The sequence below is a fragment of the Apostichopus japonicus genome, chromosome 19 (genome assembly GCF_037975245.1).
Source record: "Apostichopus japonicus isolate 1M-3 chromosome 19, ASM3797524v1, whole genome shotgun sequence".
NCBI classification, from domain to species: domain Eukaryota; kingdom Metazoa; phylum Echinodermata; class Holothuroidea; order Aspidochirotida; family Stichopodidae; genus Apostichopus; species Apostichopus japonicus.
In genome coordinates, this window is record NC_092579.1 from 24,589,038 (window position 1) to 24,612,748 (window position 23,711).

The following is a 23,711-nucleotide window of genomic DNA, read 5'->3' on the forward strand; positions in this document are numbered from 1 at the left end:
CCCAGTCAAAGAATTAAATAAAATGACTTAAAGTCGAGAGGTGCACCCAAATGTTAAAGTTAATACACTTAATTTATAAATCTGTTCTGGTGATTGGTGTGCTGGTGACATCAGGTACAGATCTTCCACGACATCAGATCTTCCACGACATCAGTTATAGTTGAACAGAGTAAATTGTATGATAAATGTCCGATCCCAACAAAATAGTATCCTTTAATTAATAAGCAATAGTGTCCCAGGGTGTCCTTTCAGTAAAATAATGTCAGTTATAACAAATGGTGTCCCGGAATATCCTTTATGGTAAAATAATATCCTCGAAGTAAGTAATATCCTTTATAGTAAATAATGTCCTTTATAGTAAAACGCGTGCCAGACTGTCAGGTGAATATCACTCCTTCCATAAAATAATAAGGACTACAGTAACTTGATTTTATAAATTAAGGTTTAAAACAAACTATCCAGCATTAAAACTATATTTCTCGTCTTTTGCAACTGTCTTGCTCCAATACTCATGGCCAACTGCCTAACTCCCTATACCCTCACAAAACTCTTTTGTTCCTATAATATATATACACAGACCCCTTTTCCTGTGAGAGCTAATTTCCAGGAAGAACAAAGATAGTTGCTTAGCAACCCAGAAGAGAGAAATCTTAATCCCCCCCCCCCGACCACAAAACAACTTACAAATATACTGTACAAATGTATAGCCCTCTGTACAGTGAGCACTGCACTAATAAACAAGTAAAACTATGGTACAAAAGAAAACTTTATGTAAGAGCTGACCATCTTACAACTAGCTAATACTGGGTAAAAGGCAAGCTTGGCTTTTCCTGCCTAGCCAGGACAGCATTCCACTCTCGTTTCCTGCCTATTGTGGACTTGTGAGGCTGGGTGAAGCCAGGAAAAAGGCTGGACTTTCAAAATCCTGGCTTTTCCTGCCTAGCCAGGACAGCATTGCCCTCGCTTTTCCTGCCTAGTGTGGACTTGTTAGGCTGGGTGAAGCCAGGAAAAGGCTGGACTTTCAAAGTCCTGGCTTTTCCTGCCTAGCCAGGACAGCATTGCCCTCACTTTTCCTGCCTAGTGTGGACTTGTTAGGCTGGGTGAAGCCAGGAAAAGGCTGGACTTTCAAAATCCTGGCTTTTCCTGGCTACCTGAGGCAGGAATAAAGCTTGGATATCCAGGGAAACCCGGGGTTTTCTTGACTCTTGCTTAAAAGCCAGGAATTATTTTTGTCTGGGTTGTGACATTACTGTATTTGGCCCCTGTCATTGTAATGAGGAGGCCAGATATCCAGCATGACTTAAGATTTTCATTAATTTTTAATCTTTGCAATTCTAATTCACTTGATCCTAGCAGAGCAGCACTGACAAAAACTCTAAATGATGTAAGCAAGGAATATACAGGACATTGACAGCAAAGTTGTCAATAAAGGCTCAGAACTTGTTTTGCTCAATACAGAAGGTCTAGCTTTGCTTAGGTACACATACTGCTGCATGGCAGGAAGAAATATGCTGGAGCCATAGAAATTCTCAGTGATGACACTCTTTTGTAACGACTGCTGGAGATACCAGAGCTTGAAACTCCTGTGAATAACCTTCCTATAGCACACCAGGTGAGGTGGTTACATTGGTGATGGTAATATTGATTACAGGTTAACAAAGCACTATCATCATCTTGTGCATAGGAGGGAAAATTCTGCTCAATGATGAAATAGACAATCTCTTTTCCTACAAGAATAATTTGACACATAATACTGTTCTCTTTATATTCACCAAGACTATTTGAGCATAATTGCAGGCAACCACTTCCTGGTCTTACAGTATTCAGGTAAATTTATGTTTCCATGAAGAGTTGGTCTGATTAGTGTTGTAGCTAAGTTCCATTCATATGTTTAACGTTAAGACTTCTGTAAGATGCATCAACTTTTATACTGTTCTAAACATCCTGCTAGGTTATGATGAAGAGTTAAAACATGAAATACATTTTTGCCCTAACAATCTTTTACCATGACTTAAAGGCATTGAAGACTCGCCCCAAACCGTGTGCGGCCGTCTGAAAAAGTTAACTTTCTGTTGCTTGCAAGTGACGTTTTGTTCTTGTCGCTACAAAATGCCGACAGTGATGAAATGTGATACCTTAATTGTTATCTTTAGGTGGACCTGAGATGTCCATCGCTGAATCATTAATTGTATACTATGCTGTGGGTATTGACCGCAGCTGTATGTACTGACTGTACACTAGTGTCTAATTACCGACGGTAGCAAGCTGTGTGTGTATTTTCTGTGATCGATGGTGCTGTTAAAACTTCTGTTACACCTCATTCGAAACTAGGTCAAATTACCGGCATTAGACGTTTCTTTTTGCGCGAGTCTTCACACCCTTTAAATGTTACTCTCTTTTTTTTCATTTCCTTTTTCAAATTTTCTTCATATAACCCTATAGAGATACAGATTTCCCATACACCAAGTCTTCATATGGTTCAGAAGCATAGGCGTAGGAGCCTAATTTGATATGCATTCAATATCTTAATGTGCATATCATATAGGCATTCATCGGTTATTACATCACATGCCAATAACATACAATCATTTTCCGGGTTATAACCCTTCCATATTGGTTACAACTATTGGGGAAGTGGTTACAATAATAATAATGATAATAATAATATAAGTTTAACCATTGAAAAACACATTGCAAATTATTCTTCTTTCAGTAGGTGCCCGTAAAATTCTCAGCATATTGCCTGAATGTTCACAAACAGTTTTGGTTGGGGGGCTGCAGCCCCCCCCCCCCAGCCTCCTACGCCTATGTTCAGAAGCTTTATCTAGCCTGCTGCAATGATTACTTTCATCATCAAATGAAACTGATAGTGTAAATGATCTGTCTCAAAGTTTACCAAAACAAGCAATGCTATCTTATGAATGTAGATGTAGAGATAGCATAGCACATTATTACAACACAATTATTCACCAACCCACATATTTACCACACAGCCCTGAATTTAGGCCTTCTTAATGCATCCCTGCTCAATTCATACATCTTTCATGAGGAGTATATCATTTGCCACAAAATCATCATGAATAATTTCATTTTGAAAATGAATGAATTAAAGACAGCAGCTAACCTGATTGCAAAACGACTAACACCTTATCAGGTTTTCTTAAAGATATTTAACTATGTATGTAGAACCATATAAACGAGCAAAATAAAACGAAACAGTTGATGAAAGTCATAGTAGTGTATATTCAAACGTTTTCGAAGATTTCCCATCTTCCTCGTCAGGAAATAGATAACAATATAGTCACTTACCTGTATGTATAGTGCATACGAAAGTTGTAGTATTAATGTTGACTATCCATGTTCAAAGATATAGGAGGTTCTAATATAAGTTGAGTATATATATGACGATCCATGTTGTCGTCATATATACTCTACAAATGTAAAACTCTTCCTAAACTTTATTACAAATTTAACTATTCTTGAAGTTGCTCAATTTAATCAATAGAGTTACCTTAAAAACCTCGATTATGAATGTAAATTAGAAATAAATGCCAGCCTTCTCACGCCTTTGGTGCAAGTAAACATCAATCCAAGTGGCTAATTACAGTTTACATTAAAGGTGTTATTTACTTGTTCAGCTCTTTGTGTTTACTAACTTCACATGAGTAAATTGCGGTGATGCACAGTTAAATAGTTGAATAAGAGTAAAATAGAAAGAATCAAGAACTTGTCTCGTAATGCTTAAAATTAGAGAGAATCCCAACATGTCGGGCAAACTTTGTAGCGATTGAATAAACGTGATTATTCCACGTCAAGCCAGAGTCAATAGTAACCCATAGAAACGTTGTATAATCTACTCTTTTAAGATATTTTCCATGGACCATCGATAAAGTCACAAAAAAGTCACATTTTTAAGGCTGCTCTTCTTATTTTGAAAAACAATATAACTAGTTTTACTCATATTAAGGGAAAGTTTATTGGCAGATACCCAAGCATAGAAGTTTGTAAGTTCCTGATGAATTGTGACTTTAAATACAATAATATTATTGCGAGTGAAGAAAATGTTACTATCATCAACAAACAAGATAGTGGAACATTTCTCTGATACTTCATGTATATAATTGACATAAATGATCAAGAGTAACGGCCCTAAAATAGATCCTTGTGGAACACCACATACAGTATTCATCTTGTTCTCTGTGCGAAAGATAGCTTTTAATCCAGTCAAGGCCGAGGCCACTAATACCACCAATGGGAGAGTTTCATGAAAATAATTTGGTGGTCCATTCTATTGAATGCTTTTGAAAAATCTAAAATGAAACTCACAGAAATCATCTTCTTACCCATAACATCAAATTTGTTTTGTTTTGAGGTATCATGTTTACAAGGTTTTCAGACTTTGACCTCAGCTGACCTCAAAGTGGCATTTGCCTACCACTAGAAACAATAAGGTTTATTTCTTCAATTTTCTTCATCCAAGTTATTTGATTGAGATACTGTGTTCACAAGCAAAGGATCACACACATGCCATCATATCTACATAGATCTGTTTATCATTGTCATCAAACAAACAAAAATGCTCCAGCTATTGGAAGATCACAAGTATCCCTGAACATGCAATAAGTTTCACCATTACAAAAATGATCATCATACAATGTTTTGCAATCCCTTAGGCCTGCATTTCACTGACTTTACTGAATGAAAATGAAACTTGTAATGCCAATCATGATCCATTTCAAACCTTGCTTATCACACCCAACCTTTCTCGATATTACATTTAGAAAGACTTTAACAGGGTCTCTACTTAGTCATCCAGCTGCCATTGAGAAATGGAATCAGGTTCTGGATTTTCATATAAATGAACAAGATTGGAAAACCATTTTTCAGTCACCATTTGTTTCAGTAAAGGATAGCAAAATCCAGTACTTTCGGTTTCCTTTCATTCACTGCATTCTTGGCACAAATAGTATTATGTTCCTTCTAAAATTTACATGATGAAACAATAATCCATTTATTTTGAAAATGCAAAATCATCTCTAAATTTATATAATTTGATAATTTAATAAGTTGAAATTGCCTTTACAAGTGGAAATAACCATTTCCTCTAATGTACATCATAGAAGGTCATATACGTTATGAACAATTAAAATCAGCATTAAGTTCTTGCTTGTTCTTATTCAACTAATGTTTTTCATTCATGATCTTTATTGTTAATGAAGTCAAGTCATTTTTCCTTTTCTTCTTGCACATTTAAAAAGAGTTTACTTAATTTTACAAATGATATGCAAAGATGATTTAAGAAAGAGAGTGGGTTTCAGAAATTAAGATTTGTGTTGATCAAAGTGATGAGTACTATCTATGGTAAATTCAGTAATGGTAGGCATTAAAATGATGCAAACTTAGCTATTTGTTTCACATGCGCAAGTTCCATTTATCTCGGGTTGGCAACTTCTTTTTTGACTCAGTAACACTATAAGTGGATCGCAATCATCGCATATATGTCACATTTGAAGCGCCCTCAGTTTTAAAAGGTAAAAATAAATGTAGTGTGTATTTAAAATGGTTGAAAAATTCCTGAAAACCCAGGGACTTGCTGACTACTTATTTCACAGGTGTGTTACTGTAAGATTATTCTATAAAATGTGAACACCACAAAACCCCTTAGTTTAATTCTCCTTAAAACAGTCTCATGCAACCTATAACAGATCATCAAATTACTGTATAGGTACTGACACACCTATCAATATTAAATATTACAGTTATTGGTGAAGTGAGAATAAACAATTGTTTTTGCATCACTGATAATTTGCAAAACTTGACATTGCAAATTCCTCTGATATGAATGATATTTAACTACTGTATAAAGATCTACAACCCTTTACAGGGGCCTTGTCTCCACTGTTTTGATGTAGACAATACCACCAAAACCACATGCACTGACATCTTGGGCAATACCTACTTTAATGGCGCTCTTCTTATATACAGAATTTGAACTCTGGATTTCCTGACATTGATGCTGTAAAACAACAGCACTCCTATTGTTTCATCAGTGAAAACTTTGTTATTGCTCAATTTTCCACAAATTGGCATTTCATAGACTGCAATGGCAATATGGATGACAATATCAATATGAACTTAAATAATATTGCTCATAGCCTCATACACATATTACTTGAAATTTATGGCAGGGTAATATTTAAAATTTTATCAATAGAAGGGAAACATTTCTCTAATGTTTGATGACAACCCAGCATGATTATTCAAAAGACAACATCATTTGGTAAGTCACAACTTAAACAATCCTTTGTATTTATTTATCTTACGATATATTTCTAAACAATACTTCTTTGCACTTCAAAACTTGTTTTAAGTTTCTCCAGTCAGTTTCCTGTTCAATTATTCCATTATACATTTAAAGCTGAATTATCTCATGAAAAACATTCCACAACAATTTCTGGGCTGTATGAAATGAAATTGAGGTTTAATCCCTGGATTCCCAGTATGCAAGGTACCGTGGGTTCTGACTGGTACATCAAGCAAAAAACAAGGGATAGTAGGAATTGTTTCCAACTTCAAGCAGGTAAGTACAGTTTGAAGCTTCGATTCAAAGGTTCCAACCTTTTAGGTTACACTGGAAGAACGACCATCGGAAGGATATGCCCTTCCTGTAGTGTCAATCTTCCAATTAAAGTACACAAATTTGCTGATGCCATTTTCTGACACACAGAGTTTGTCTATTTTCCATGGGTACAGTAGGTTTAGTAGATTTTGTTAAAGCTGCTAGTTGTGTTCTTTTCGCCACTTCACACCAGATACACTAATGTCACTATGGCAGTCTTTTGTAGCTACACCTACTATGAATATGTTCTAGGACAATACTAAATAATGAAGTTTGCTTTGAGATGGTTTTAAGAAGCTGTTGTAACATTTATGCAATACAGTATTAAATAGTACAGTATAAAACAATATAGTATGTGCTAGTGTACTTGCAAATAGACCATGATATGTGAATCATCTAATTCTTTCAACACAAAATGTTTGCATTGTGTCATTCCTTTATACTCACCTCCAAATAAAAATCCATCTGCTTGCCCTCTGCATATCCATCCCAATGTCTCACTTCTCTCCCCAAAACAGATGACCAAAGGAATCCCAACAGGAGGAGGGTGCTGTAAGTTCCACAGAAGCTCTCTGACAAGTTAAACTCAAAACCAAATGCAAAATGAATAGCAGGGAAGACAAAATATATTCACATATTTCACCTTCAAGCAACATATTTCCAATATGAATCTATAGACTGTATACAAGAGCAGCAGTAGCAGCCACATAGCTTGTATGTGATTCTGAGTAGCTAGGGTAACAAAGATGGATACACACTTGCCTCATTGCCTAGATGTAACATCCAAACATCCTGTAACATCTGTAACACCAGGGCCGTAGCCTTCGGGGGGGGGGGGATTTCCAATTTCTAAAGTAGGCATACAATAATGTGAACACTTGGACAGTATGCGCTATTTCAGTTAGCGTTAGCAAAATGTTCATATCATTTCTTCTGATTTCATTAGTCAGTAGTGTACCTTACCTGGATGGCCACCCTCTTGTGTTTGGCTCAGAAGAGTCTGCCTGAGAGAATGGCTCTAAGGGATAGGAGGTCCATTGACCTTTAAAAGATCCTGTATTCCATCAGCCTGTTCTTAAATATGTTGAGTGTTGGGGCTCTAACTACATTCTCTGGTAGTCTATTCCATGTTTTCCAAACTCTATTGGAATATGAGTTGCTCTCTGTGTGTAAGTGTTGTTTTGGGGGTTTTATCTTTAAAGAATTTATTCTGATTTTACTATCACTTATAATTTCAACAAAGTCATCAATTTGTTATATATCCTTCCTTGTGTTATTTTATAAAATGTAATAAGGTCCTGGTGCATACGGTCTTGCTCTATTGTTATCAATCTTGATTCTTTAACTCTTTCCTCATAGGATTTGCTTTTCATTCCTGGGTATTAGTCTTGTCATTCTTCATTGTACTTTGTTGTAGTGTGCAACTTTCAAGATTCCAGGCACGTATTGTAGGAATGGGCGTTCAATAAGAAAAGGAACTGCACATCACGTTTATTGTTTTGTTAGAATTACAATAGACATACAGTAGAGGGCTCTTCAGATTCAACCTGCGTGTACAGTGTAGCAATCTAATGTGAAACTACGGTTCATAAATATATTTGTTACGTATGTGTTTTATGTAGGCCTATCAGTTTCATTGTTCACATAATCTGGCTGATATGCTAAAAACCTCTACTCTTGGGTCAATATAAGCTTGACTGTTAAACTACTCACTCCTATGGAGTCTACAATCCTAATAACATTTTATACATGACTGACCTTTGTTAGATATGCTCAACATTGGTTCTCTGACTTGGTGGTCACACAAGCTACCAGATGGTTCTTTCAGAAAGTCTGTGTCTTCATGCAGGGATGGAGCAGGTGCAGTGTTAGAACGAGTCACAACCCTGTGACTAAAAGAAGAGAAATTATTGTTAGGTACTGTTAGATTATTATTCAAGTAACTTTATTCCAAATGAGACAAGTCTTTAGCATTCTACTCTCCATTCCTTTCAGGTCGATACAGCTGTCCTTTTAAAACTAGTATGAGGTGGAAGGAATCATGATGGTCATGTTCAAGTTTGTCCCAAGTACAGCTGAAAGTAAAACTACAGAGTACACCGGTTAAATTCATAGTAAGTCCGCAAATAATTCAGAACTTGAGAAGTTAACGGAGAAAACTCTGCACATTTCAGCTTACTCAAACCAAACCAGCTGCAATGTACACAAGGAAATGAGAGAAAGAAATGTACCTGACAAATTAGAACAGTCAAGACGTCAAGTCCATAGCAAGAACACAAACACGTCGGTATATTGACAGATTTCAAGGATAAAACAGATAAAACAACCTGAAAAGGTCTCGCTGTCATTGAGATATGTGAGTACACTTTACAGCAATAATTCTCAACAACTTCCAATGGTTCTACTATGAGGTTATGTTTGCACCATTGCAACCACTGTAATTACTGCTTGTGCTTCCTTCCTGTCAGATGAGAATCTATTACTGAATGACAGTTCAAACAATGTACTAGTCTAGTTGGTGTGACATGTACCATTGTGACTAACTGTTTCACCATAAAACATATCTACTTCAATCCTACGAAAAATTACTGACATTTAAAAAAATGTATTGCAACATTCAACATTTAGTATGAAGGAAGACAAGATATGGGAGAAAACAGATCATATTAGCAAGAGCCACAAAACCCGTCCTCATCATAGTAATAAATGAGTAAAACACATTCTTACACCTTGACACATCATACTACAAGTCTATCTTTGTGATTAGTGTTCAACCGATTAACCTAATCGGAATCGGAATCGGTACGAATATTGCATAATCGGAACATAATCGGAATCGGTAAAAATTACGTGGAATACCAGTTATTTCATACCGATTATTCAAAAACATATGGAAGGTGAAAATATCATTATTCAAAAACATATCGAAGTTGAAAATATCAACTGATGTATTAGGTTTGTTCTTTTACTACGAAATATTAAAATAAGACACCCTCTATACGTCTTTCACAGTGTATACTTTCATCAATTTACGCTGCCAGGGTCGCCGATTTTGCTTCCCTCGTGGTTAGTGACTTCAAATTTCTTGGCACAGTAGGCATAGCAGCAATACCAATTTCGCGAATTAACGAATGTGCTTGACAGGGTCGGAAATAAGCGGGAGCGATGTGCTAAAAAGCCCTCCTAAAGCACAATTACGAGTGTGAAAAAGAATATAAGAAAATCGCCCTCGTTATAGCAGGTGTCTGTGTAAAATTAATTGTGACATGCGTTTGCTTTAGCTAGGAATTGCAGTTGCAGCGCGAATCGCGCAAACAGTTTTCACATCTCGCATCAAATTTGAAGCAGTGCGGTAGGGTCGCGCACAATCCCCGGGAAGTTACCGTGGAAAATTACAGCTTGCACGAAGCAATTTCAGTACCAGCGAAAATAACCTAAAATCCTCACAAATCTCCGACCACATGGTAGCCTTACTTCACACTAAGTCAATTGCATGGAAATCTAACCTTGCCATCTGTTTATTAGCTCTAGTTGTGTCGCAAATAAAAAATAAAAATATCCACGGAAACTGCAATCTTCGACCACATGTTAGCCTAACAACCACACTAAGTCAATGAGAAATGTAGCCTAACCATCGGTTTGCAAAAAAAAAAAAAAAAAAATGCGTAGAAAACTTTCAATTTGCTGGAAATCGGCATTTGTTTGGAAGGTACTGTAAGTGATATGTCTTATAGAGAGAATGTTATATTTTATATTGGAGTAGTTTCTAGTTGTTATTATTCTTTACATCAATCTGGTATTACATTTTAGAGTAATTTTAAACAAGTTACGATGGTACAATTTGCTTTTCAGTTTGATTGGCCTAAGCTTACATTTTCTAATTGAACCTGAATAGAGTTAAATAGGTAATGAATAGGTATGTTTAACTTGAAGTTCGTAACATTTCTATTTGTTCATAAACAGTATAATACTGAAAATAAGTAGAAAATAATGTCGTAATGAAGGCAACATGTCATTAAAATTTACACTTTGGTAAAGATTGAAGATGGATGGTTTGTCTGAGATACTTTTTGAGATGGATATTTTGAGTAACTATTCTTAGCCCATTTCAAGCCATTAACAGGTGACATTCACGTCCAGGTGGTTAGGCCATTCGCTTAGCACCGTACTGACTAGGTAGGATGTCAAATTTCCATATTTTGGAAATTTAAAAAAAAAAACCTTTTTTTTCTTTCCGAGAAACTCCAGAGGTAATTTGGTACATACAAAATGATACCTTAGAGCCTTGTATAACAACGAAGCAAAAGGAAACAGGGGAAAATCACAACAATTATTGTTTCTGTCAAACTTTATTGCCGATTTTGTATATATACGGGATATTTTCTCATTTTCAAATAATCGGAATCGGTACGATGATGGAAAAAATAATCGGTAATCGGTATTTTCTGTTATGCATAATCGGTTGAACACTATTTGTGATGTGATCAATACCATACCAAAACATCCTTACACTTGGTAAACATTTGATCATATTCTGTACATATCCTAACAGAAAACAGTCAATCATGCTGCCACCATTTAACCAGAATGCAAAAATGCATTGTGGTTCGATGATGTAACATTTAAGTAGTTTTGTTCATGGATCTGACATAATGTACAACATACTTGATCTTAGTAATACAGTGAAAGTCAGTGTGATGTGAAAAACAATAAATTCACAATGACACAGGCTGTCCTGAAATGACCAGTGACCTTAACACCATGCTTCTTGTATTAAATGTGATACATGTATACATCAACATACTAAATATGACACCTGTCCTTGTTGAAAAATTGTGTAAAACTTGTTTCTCACAATTTGACCCCTGGTGAGCTCAAACGACCATTCACCTCCGACCACAACATTAGGCTCTTTATACTTAATGTGGTACAATTACATACCAAATGTAATCTGTCCACGATTCCCTTGCAATATTATGTTTAGGAAGGTGTGTTAGTGTAGAGAGACAGGTAAGTGGGGAGCAAAGTAAATGTTTGATGTTCTTTTAACTTAAAATGACTGTTGACCTCCACCAAAAGCAATAATAGGCTCCTTAAATTGATATGGTACATCAACAAACCAAATATGAGATTTGTCCAAGAATCTTCTTCTTGCAATATCATGTTTACAAGACTTTCACGATTTGACCTGTTGTCCCCAAATGACCTTTGATTTCCACCAAAATGAAAAGGCTTCTTGAAAGCAATGTTACCTTCATACCAAGATCTGCCCAAGCTGAAAGTGTTATTGTCTGCCACCAGAACATCCCTCTAGCCATCATACCAATCTCATCCAAATTTAGTGAGATTCCTTTGTTTGTTTGTAAACATTCCTACCAAAATTATTGTTTGTCCTATACAATTCTTGTTATGCTCTCCAAAATGGCAAAACACATTCTCTAATGTCACACTCTGACATGGGAGTTGCTAAAGGCCATTCCATTCTTCCCTTAAATTAAAATTTCTGTCATAAGTCAAACATTGCACAGTATTTCCAATAATATTTTGGTGTATATATAGTTCAGAAAGTTCGAACTCAAATCTGCTGCAAAATAATGGCGAAATGTAAAACATATGTCAACATAGCTACATATATGCACATGTATACAAAGTTTTGAAATAAAGTCTTGATTTAGTGTAATATTTATACCATTTTGTGTTCCATCTTCAACACTAAGCCTTGCATTACTCTACCCAGGTCATTACAGCCAACAGTTTTTTTTAATCCAATATGTGGCTACAATCTGAAATACTATCATCATAAAATCAAAAAGAGTTCACTGTTATCAGTTAATTGGGAACAGCATTGTTTGTTATCTAGTTATTTTGATATCCTAATACATGCAGAATATAAGTCATTAAACGTGCAAACACAATCCCCCCCCCCCCCCCTTCTGGTCTTTTCTGACTCATAACCATTTCAAGTTCCCAAATGCAACATTATTTGCAGGTCTGAAGATTAACAATACAAAAAACAGGTTGTTTTAAAAAATATTAAAAAATACCTGTCCAGCAGTTACCTTGATGACATTGGTGGTCGTATCTTTTGGAAGTACATCATATTCCCTGTGATGTATTATTTATCAAATGAAAGTGCTATCACTTATTGCATCAAAACCCAAGTCCAGTTTCTTCCCTTTCACAATACCAAATGGACACTTGCTACATCAAAAATTATCAATGAAAAAATTAACTGGAAAAGATGAGTTCCAGAAAAAAAAAGCTGTGAATCTTGAACAAGCAGGAAAATGTTTGCCAGTCACTAACACATGTGACTGAAAATCCAGCTCGTAATGATAAATCATGTGCCGAGGCCTATAAAGTTTTGGAAGGAAACACAGCAACACATGTACATGAATTCAGAGTAATTAATCACATATGGAAGCAACAGATGGTTATTAGAAAACTTTTCCCAAGAGGTTCATGAAATAAACCAATACAGAGTTACTTATTAAATGCCACCAACCACCAGTATTAACTGTAACAATGCAGCAATTAAAGCAACCTGCAACTTTAGACTGTTACTAGACAAACCCACATGCTGGTAGTTGGGGCAGCAGAAAAATACATCAATTCTCTGAAGCTGTATATCTACCAATTACCCACCCTCATAACCAGTTAATCCTTACAGTGAATTGTACAGCCTTTCAGAACAGATTTTGTGTTGATTATGGTAACTTTGAGATACTAATAAATTTAAATACAAGATATTGTGGTATTTCTATTATATTTCAATACTAATCTTACACATCTATCATACTAGTCAGTTCTTTAATTACAAAAACTATTTGGGATCTCACATTTCTTTGGAAATCTTGAACAATACTATCTGTACTTATTGCGTGACTATTTATCGAGTTTTCAAGAATGGGTTTCCTTACAAAAGTACCTGCATCATGGGCAAGAATTTCATTACAAGGTGAGATGTACTACATCTTTCCAATGAAGTTGAATTGTAAATCAATATGACTGCCCTTACAGAAAGTACAATAACACTAAAATACCAAATGATGGTACTTACATTACACATTTGACAAACAACCCCATAAAAGCTGAGAAACACAACAAATCCAGACCAAGATTTTTGAGTGAGTCATCATTTACAGATTGTGAGGTGGATGAGTTGCAGATGGAGAGGTGTAGCAAAGCATTGGGGAGTTATGGTTGCAGAAACCAATTCAGTACTATACTTTAAGTTACTCCATTTAGGAAGGTATTATCGTACATAAACTAGAACCAAAGAATACAAATTCATGTGCCATGATTTGCTTGTTTAATCTTTTTCAATCACATTTCTTTGCTAACCATCTGTCTCTTTAAACCTTTAATTGCTCGAAATCATCATGCTTAACATTGCAAGTTATTCGTTCCTGCTCAGATACTGTAAACAAGGAGCAGAACTAAATAATACATCCCTCATACCCAAGCTATGAGCTGTGTTAAAAATTCAAATAATTAGAGTAGGCCAAACATAAATGGGAGAGGCATTTTATCCTGCCATCCAAGAAATATCTCAGTTAGCAAATGTTAGTCATGCATTATGGTTCTCCTTAGACCCCCCCCCCCCCCCAGTCCATATCAACATCAAAGATTTGTATTTTACTTCAAGTATTAAGTATAGTTAATGACTCGAAAAAGCCCAATTGTTTTCCGCAAATCACGATTCTTTTTGCAAATCCATAAATTTCCTTCCCAGTATTTCCTTCTATGAAATAAATAAGTTAAAATAAGTTAAAAGGCTCCTACTTGTCCATAACAGAAATGCCCACCAAAATATAGAAACTGGGCAATAGTAGAAGAGCTTTATACCAAGGTCAAGAAAAATTTGGCATGCAAGCAAAGGGTACATATCACATTGCCCTTCTCAATAAGCCAAACAGCAGACAAACATTCATACTTAAGATAAAATATGCTTGAACTACATTTGAAGACAAGGAGTATTATAACCTGGACCCATGAAACTAACCTACAGTAAGCGTGAACCAGGTATTCTTGCTACAACCTAATAAAAATTTGAATTGAAATAGCTGTTCAGCAAAGAGACAGTCACAGTTTGACAGTCTTAACAGAGGGAGACATTCACTTCACATCAAAACTGATACTATTTTGTGTGCATCTGTTTATGTATAGCACCCTCAATTCTGCCAAGGAAAGGTTTTAGTGTTCTTAAAGATGACAATTCCTTTCTGTTGGATTTCATGACGTACGGAACAAGGAACATTTACGTCTGACTCAACAGTAGTGCATACAAGCGCTTCTGTTTTGCGAGTCAGCTATTCAGATATTGGGAAATCTTTTAAAAAATCGTTGCAAATTTCATTAAAAACAAATGAATATATACGTGGTGAAGTTATCAAGAAACTCTATGACATTAATTATCTATTAAAGTCTTGAGCATTACGCCTGAAATAAAATAAAATAACAGTTATGCGGACACAATATGCATGCACAGCTCCGTACTGAACAGTACACTACAGACAAGATCATCATAGTGAAGTCATCCACTGACCTGAGTGCTGTGCAAGGCATTGCAGTGTTTACAGATTCCTAAATTTGTATCAATTACGGAGACCAAAAAACAATGTTTTAATTCCCCTTTTATAACTTCCCGAAGTGCTATTCGAAAAAATTTAAAAATATGTTACTTGGTAACATATAAACTACACTATCTATGAATAGAAGAGATTTGTTTTCTGTCATTATCGTTCATCTTTAAACCATCCTCTTTTGATGAACAAAATTACTATTCTTGTTCTTGATGTGAGAGAGCAAATAAATTCTGTCAAATTTTCCAGTCAGTTTGTTATTGTTGATTTACATATGAAACTTGGTTACATTAGGATCCCAGTTGTGGAGTTTTGCACTAAATTCAGACTCCTGTGTTTAGCTATTTCCTAGCAATACCAGTTATGTTCTAATGGTATATCTTGCTTCAATTACCATGACAACTTAATGCTAATGGTGCATTGCTGAAGCACTCAGACCATGCTCTAACTCCAACTATATCTCAATTACCATTGTACTGTAGGGAGTTATAGAATATAAACAGTTTTGATGGTATGTACTTATCAAAAGGGACTGCTACAGTAACTACTTTTTATCTGTGTACAAAAGAAAATCTACTTGAAGTTAACAGAAAGTAATGTAACACCTATAGAAACAATGGAAGAAGAGGCTTGAATTACATATTGAGCTTCTAAGCTCCCTCTTTTGCCCCTATGCGTCTCTTAACCTGTAGTAATCATTTTTTGCCAGACACGATTTGTGTATTAGAAGATAAAAGGAAAATGAACTGTGCAATCACCTGGTGGCTTAGCAGCAACATCGGTTTTCAAACATTTTTGGTTACTTCATACATTACATAAAGAACACTACCGTCTACTTTAGTTTGAGTATAAGCCTCTCCATGCACTTTATAAGTAGGTGAGGCAGATGTAAGATTTACACTGAGAACAAAAAAATTCACAATTCCAGGGTGTTCAATGAAAAGCTTTACCTAGGTTAGCACAACACATTGGGGAATTTGGGGATTTTCCCATGTAACAAATGGCAAAAAATTAACATTTCACTAACATCTCTGATACTGACTAGATGATTTTGAGTTCACATGTTATTATGTTTATTCTCTTGGGATTAGGCATACTGTAAGTAGCAAAATAAATTCCAAAACTTACTGGTTTGGATATTTACGAGTGACGAGCTTACCTGTCTCCTCACAACCTTAGCACCTCATTCTACCGTGCCTACAAAGTCCTGGTAAATAAATAACACTGTGCGCCCTCTATGACCGGACCCCCCTTCCGGTCCCTCCTCCTTTCTCATGAGACCATTCCTGAAGAGTGGCCTCACGGACACGGGAGTGGGGGTGGCAAGGGCCCTCTGGCCACCCCCAACGACTCCCGTCGAGTTAACTTCCCAAAGTGAACCCCTAACAAAAAGTCAGACGCCTTCCTAGCAGGGGGGAGTGTAACCCTCCCCTTCGCAGCGGGGAGGGGGGACACTCTCCTGAACCCTGCAGGCGGAACTACCCCTTAAACTAACAAGGAGCCTAAAGATTTACGGCCCGACACTTGTTAACCTTAGAACAACTTAGGTGAGAACGTAAGCGGAAGAATATGTACGTAAACGCATACGAAAACACACAGGTACACTCACCGATAGACATGGTCGATGGCTCTCTGGTGGATGGTGGTTCTGTAATCTGGTGTGGAGCTCGGAGTCGTGAGTCAAGTCAAGCGACCGCTCCCCCGTCCGGCTGTGTCCCACCACCCTCTCGGGGGAGGGAGGGGGGAATGGAGACAGGTAAGCTCGTTACTCGTAAATATCCAAACCAGTAAGTTTTGGAATATTTACTTCGCTCCTCGCTTACCTGTCTCCTCACAACCTTAGCACCGAGTGGCACTGCCACTGGTCGGGCGGTCCCCGATGTGAACGGGCGTATAATCTCTACTAGCCACCTGGATAGAGTGTCTTTGGAGGCCGCTGCGTAGGGTGGTCGTGGTATGATGAAGAGAGAAGTTGTCTGTCTTAACTTCTCTGTCCTGCTCAGGTACCACTTCAGTGCCCTGACTGGACACCATCGTTTGTCCTCGGCTACTGATGACATGGTCTTAATTTCCGGGATGAAAATGTCTCCTGGTAAGAAGGTCAAGGTCTGGTTCTTTGCAATAAATGACGGGTCTGGAACCATCCTCACCCCGTGGCCCTCAAATCTGATGTGATTCTGCTTGGTAGTTAGGGCGTGGAGGCAACTCCTCCTTCTTGCTGACGCCACTGCAACAAGGAAGAGTGTCTTTTTTGTGAGGGCAGCCAGGGAGGCGTTAGCCATTGGTTCGTATGGTGGTCCTGCCAGGGCATGTAACACTGCTGAGAGTCCCCATGAGGGGGCTAACCGTCTGATCTGTGGGCGACGATTCGCCATGCCTTTGATGAGTTGTGCAATGTACGGGTTATTGCCCAGTGTGGAGGCATCTGGGAAGCCCTGGTGGATGGCAGCGATGGCCGACCTGTAATTCTTGATAGTGGAGACTTGTTTGCCTTCTCCGAAGAGTGAGAGGAGGAACTCGGCTATCTGTGTCACAGAGGCATTAGGCAGCAGTATCTGTCTCGGTCGGCACCATTGGTCGAACTTCCGCAGACGGGAATCGTAAGTCGCTGCGGTCGTTCCCCTTCTAGCGTCGGCTGCCATCGCGGCAGCTGCTTCTGAAAAACCTCTGTCGTAGGGAAGACCGGACAGCCTCCAGGCAACTAATTGTAACCCCCTGATGTCTGGGTGGGAGAGAGTTCCCTGTCTCTGGGACAGTAGGTGGGGCTTATCCGGTAGACTCACTGGGACGTCCATGAGGAGCTGAGGGATCTCGGCGAACCAGGGTCTGCGAGGCCAGAACGGGGCTATTAGTGTGAACCTGCCCTTGGAGTTCCGAATTTTCCTGAGGACCTGTCCGATCATGCACAGCGGCGGGAAGATATACGCATCCATGTGGTCCCAAGAGAGGGACATTGCGTCCGTGTGGTAGGCCAGGGGGTGGAATCGTCTGGAACAGAAGGTCTTGAGTTTGTTGTTCTTGTGCGTTGCGAACAGGTCTATCGTGGGCTTGCCGAAGATCGAAAAGATTCTGTCGCAAGTCTCCTGCTCCAGAGACCATTCGTTGGGGTCTATATGCCCCCTGGATAAGGCGTCTGCCATCACATTGAACTTGCCCGCGATGTGGGAAGCCCGTAAGATCATGCCGGAGTCCTCGGCCGCTGTTATCACCTCCCACGCGAGTCGGCACAGTCTCTCTGAGTGGGTGTCCCCCTGTCGATTGATGTAGGCCACCACTGTCGTGTTGTCCGTGAGGATTGTGGTTATGGTTCCCTGTACGTGGTCGTTGAAAGCTTCCAGGGCTCTTTTGACCGCCATCATCTCCAGGATGTTGATGTGGAGAGATCTTTCTGCTGGGGACCACGTCCCCCATGCTGTGCGATTGCTCCAATGAGCTCCCCATCCGGACAGTGACGCGTCCGTCGTTACCGATGTCATTGGTAGCTGTATCGCAAAGGGTACCCCTGAACTCCAGTTGTTTGGGTCGAGCCACCATCGGAGGTGTTGGGTGACCTCCTCTGACCTGTAGATCAGCGTTGTCTTGTCTGGGTCTGTGGACCTCAGGAGGTGTAGTTGTAGGGGTCGCATATGTAGCCTGCACAGTCGCACTATATCGACGAGGCTGGCCATGAGTCCCAGGGCCCGGAGCCATGTCCCTGTTGGTGACCGCCGGTGTGCCAAGATCTGTTGTGTGGTCGCCTTGACCGCCGCGACTCTTTCTTCTGAGGGTCAGGCTATCCCGGTGGTGAAGTCCAGTATGGCCCCGAGGAACTGGATCTTCTGGGAAGGCGATAGCCGTGATTTCTTCTGGTTCACGATCCAGCCCAGTTCTTGGAGGGTCTGGAGCGTTTTGTGGACGTTGTTGGTTGCTTCCGATCGGCTGTTCCCTACTACCAACCAGTCGTCTAGATATACGTAGAGGGTGACTCCTCTTGTTCTGAGATAGGCGACTACCGCTCCCGCGACTCTCGTGAAGACTCTGGGAGCCGTGGCTAGGCCGAATGGGAGCGCCCGGAACTGGTAGTCTTGATCTGCGTACCGGAACGCTAGGAATCGTCGGTGTTCTCTGTGTATCAAGATGTGCAGGTAGGCGTCCCGTAAGTCTACGGTCGCCGCCCACATGCCCTTTCTGAGTAGGGGTAATATTATTAAGTTTAAGGTCTCCATACGGAAGTGTTTTGGTCTGATATGTTTTGAGTTCAGGGGTTTTAGGTTTAGGATGGGACGCCAGGTGCCGTCCCGTTTTTTGGTCAGAAAGAGGACCGGAAGAGTGGTCCCGTCCCTTCCGGAACTCTTGTAATTGCCTGCTTGGCCAGCAGGGCCAGAATTTCCCCTTCTAGAGCTAAGCGTTTGACGGGGTCCGTGGGTGTGAGTGTCTGCCTTCCTCCGCCCCTGAAAGGCGGCTGGAGGAGAATTCTATTTTGTACCCGTGTGTGACTGTGTCCAACACCCACTTGTCGCCGCCAATGGATTCCCATTGCTGGGAGAAGTTTGTAAGTCTCCCCCCCACCAGCGGAATGGCAGCGGAGAGGTGGGCACCCCTAGGGCTGGGCGGCGAACGCTGGTCGAGTGGAGGAGCGGTCACTGTCCCGTCTGGTCGACGTCGAGCCTCTGCCTCCTCTGGGAGCCCAGGGACGGGTTGGACGGAAGGCTGCCCCCCGGCTTCTGCCTCTGAGAGTTCCTCTGCTCATAGATATGGCGGGTGCTGCTCTCGTTCCCCTGGGTGCTCTGCTCTCCCTCGGGCGGAAGGGTCTGGTTCTCTGAGTAGCCGGGGGTCGGAATTCTGATTTGGCCAGAGTCTCTCTCCGGGCCACCTCTTCCTGCAGTTTCTTTTGGAAGCAGCCCGCAAAGAGGTCTTCCCCGAGGATTGGTAGCTCCAGCATTCTGTCCTTAGCCTCCGTCGATGGCCAATGGATGGCGGAGACGATGCTTTGTCTACGGGCCTTTACGGACCTGGTAGCGATCCTTGCAAATTGATCGTACGCGAGGCTGACAAGGGGGCCCAGCAGCAGGAGGAGCTGGCCCGCTTCGTCCCTGGATACTTGGCTGCTGTCCTCAGGGAGTTGTTGGTGGTGTCGCATGAGGACTTCGGCTGATAGCCTTAGTACCGATGCGAACTTCATGCCCGAACGGGCTGCCATGTCCACCTCTACCAAGAGCTCTTCTAGCTTCCTCTGGGCCAGGGTTTTGAACAAGTGTGTGGATGAGGCCCCTTGTTCGGCTTTTAATCTCTCCTTGGCCTCCTGGGGGATAGTTGGACATTTAAATAGATCCCTCCAGGCCTCGTCAGGTACCCTGACCGCTCTGTCTGCCCTGGCCGGGAAGGCCGTCCACTTGGTCTTGTTGGCAATGGCCTCAAATCTGTCATAACAGGTTGCGTCTACTGGTATGGTAGTCTTGGGCTTAGATGAAGCCTCGCCGGTCGCCGTCAATTTTGATACCCGGCCCGCCTTCTGCGGTTGCATCTCGGGTTCCTCGACCCCAGGTGTCGTCTGAATATGTCTGCCGCCCGTGTTATTAGCTCCTGAGGGAGGGCTCCTCCCGTCACGGGCGCTTCCTCCGGCTCGTAATTATGGCCAAAGTTGTCCTCCATAGGATCGTAGTCGAGAGGATCTGGATCTATAGGATCCCCTTCGTCCTCCAAGCCGGAAAGATTCACCGACGCTCTGCAATCCAGAGCGTCCGGGTCCGGGGCCGGTTGCGGGGCCATGGTCAGTACGGGGCTAGTGGGGCCTGGTGCCACGTCGGCTACCGTGGACGTCCTTTGCTCCAGCAGGGGCCGTAGCAGGCCGGTGAGTTTTGATAGCCAAGCTGGCTCCTCCTCCTGACGCCGTCTCGGGGACCGGCGCCTCCTCTTAGCTCTTCTGTATCCGTCGTCGGAGGAGTCCGAGGACTCGTCGGAGACCGGAGAGTATCTCTTCCTCTCCCTCCGTCTTGGGGATCTTGTATGTGACCCCGATCTCTCTCTTCTGGGTCGGCGGGAGGTCTCTCTCCCCCTACTTTCTCGGGCCGGGATCTCCGTCGGAACCCGCCTCTCCGGCTCCCTGTCCGGCTCCCTGGAACGGGACCGGCTCCGTCTCCGCGACCCCTTGGTTGCTCTCTCTTTTGGACCCGAGCCCTCCACGGCCGGAGGGCTGCACTCCGTGGGTCTGTTTAGCTGCGGCCCGGACTGAGACGGAGTCTCCAGCCCGGCCGAGCTGTGCCTCTGCTTTGGAGGTCTTTTCTTGGCAGGAGCCTTGCCTTTGCTCCTGCCCTTCCCTCTGGCCGTAACTGATCCAGACGTAGCCGGGCCGTTAGGGGAATTCTTTCTCTTTCTCTTTCCTCTCTCTCTACCTCTTTCTCTCCTTCGGCCCTCTCCTGGCCACTCTCCTCCACCTCTCTCTCTACTACTCCCTCCTCCTCTCTATCTCCTGTTACTCCTGGAACCTCCGGAGCCCCGATTACGCTCGGGATCGAGTCCAGCCTTCCCTGGAGCTTGCTTTGTAAGCCCTCAAGCCACAGGTCGATGTCCTGCCACTGAGCTGGTGTAAACTTAATACACACCAGGCAGGGGTCTCGTCGAGTGCAGAATCTGCATTTCGGACAAAGGTCGTGTTCGTCCCAGGCTCTGCCTGGGCGAAACATCGAGCAGTTGATGCACTTCAATGGATTGCGGGACATACTGAATAACCGGATTAAGGAAGATTACTTCTTAGTGATAAGTGAACAACAATAGAAGCTTAACGTAAGAAGGGAGAACTAGGGAGGGAATTAGGCTTAGGTGGAGCGAGCGTAACCTAGCAACGGTAAACAAGGTAACGCTACGAGGTGGCCTAACCCCCGGCCTACCCCCGCCGCAAAACAACCCAAGGAGGAAACGCACTACGAAAACAGTCCCCAAAACCCTCCCTTTTTGATAAAAAGGATACTCATCGGTCAGGAAAGGACTGTCAAACTTCTAAAGATCCGAAGCTAAAAAACTTCCGGCGATAGTCAAAGAAAACCAAGACAATTTTCCAAGGAAACTATCCACAAGAAAAATATGCGTGTAGGCACTTGGAATGGTAGAATGAAAAAGGAGGAGGGACCGGAAGGGGGGTCCGGTCATAGAGGGCGCACAGTGTTATTTATTTACCAGGACTTTATAGGCACAGTAGAATGAGGTGCTAAGGTTGTGAGGAGACAGGCAAGCGAGGAGCGAAGTAAATACTGTGCATTATTTTTGCAGTCTTTCTGACCATGAAGTTCTGTTGTACAGTAGTTTTCTGTGCGATATTTGCATGTAACTCATTCATAAAGATACAATGAGAGGTAGTGAATTGACACTACTGAATCAACATTACATGTATGCTGTACTAGTAAAGGGATTGGACCAGGCCAGGGTTGGGGTTAGTTGCCCAGTGGATGCAGGAAAGGGGAATTATGTAAAACTGAAGAACATAGCACTTGGCATAGTTAAACTGTTTAATATGGCAAATAAGCCCACAAAAATTGGTCAAAATTATAATTTCAAGTCTATCTGTGGCTTTGCCTGTGGTGGCCAAAGAAATTTATAAGGCTCCAATTAGATAACACCATAACTGGTTTAAAAGTACAGTATTTTGGGGGTTTTATTCCCTGGATTTCCAACTCTCATCACAGCGTGTGTATGCCTATATCATTGCATAGAATCCATGTAAAGGAGTCTGTGTGTACAGTGAGCGTCATCCAGAATTGAATGGCAATTGTTCCAGCTCCCATGATCATAGTTGGACAGTCATTTCATTGTGTTTGTCTTAGTCATAGTATACACAATTGATCTTTTTCATGTTACCACTGTACGCATTGTTTCTTTGCGCATCAGCGGGAATCAGGATACAGCATCATATGTTCTTCAGAGAATAATTTATGCAGTATCCAGTCACAAAATGCTATGCAAATGGACAAATTGCTACACAAGTGGAATAGAAAGATCAGAGCCTTCAAAACTGCTACACAAAATTTGAACACTAAATTATGCCCCCATTCTTGCAGGGAAATATTAAAAAATGCACTTAAAATGCGCATTTCCATTACCACCCACAGGGATGCATGCTTTTACTAAGTGGATGCAAACTTTTTTGAGGTGTTGTGCCCCTGGGATGCAAGTTTTAAAATCGAAATTTAACAATACTGTTCAAATATAGCTTTTATACTGTACAAAGCTAGTTTTTGGCTTATTGTGTTTAGAAACTTTCCAGGCTTCATGGTCTGTTGACCTCACATGTATGATTATTGATCTCAAGAGAAAACAGTAGGATTCTTGTACTCAATCAAGTGGATCTACATACTGTACCAAGCAGAAGTTAATCTACTATGAACTCAAATGACCATTGACCTCCTAGATATTCTACTATTTCTTTTCAGTCACCAAGGTGGACCAACGTAATCTATATGAACTTCATGTAGATACTTTATTTGGGTGTTATCTTGTTAACTATGTCTTCGATATGTCTTCGATTTGTTCCTCTG

General features: G+C 40.9%; 1 protein-coding gene across 6 annotated transcripts in view; it reads right to left on the bottom strand.

Moving 5' to 3' along the window:
- The window catches only part of LOC139960263 (ankyrin repeat and fibronectin type-III domain-containing protein 1-like), a 216,172-nt gene that overhangs the window by 103,368 nt on the left and 89,093 nt on the right, over window positions 1-23,711 (bottom strand). For 3 of the 6 annotated variants that reach the window (XM_071958486.1, XM_071958485.1, XM_071958487.1), the window contains one exon: window positions 8,378-8,511. In XM_071958486.1, coding sequence (XP_071814587.1) covers window positions 8,378-8,511 — 134 coding nt within the window. The other 3 variants (XM_071958490.1, XM_071958492.1, XM_071958488.1) reach the window with 3 other exon arrangements.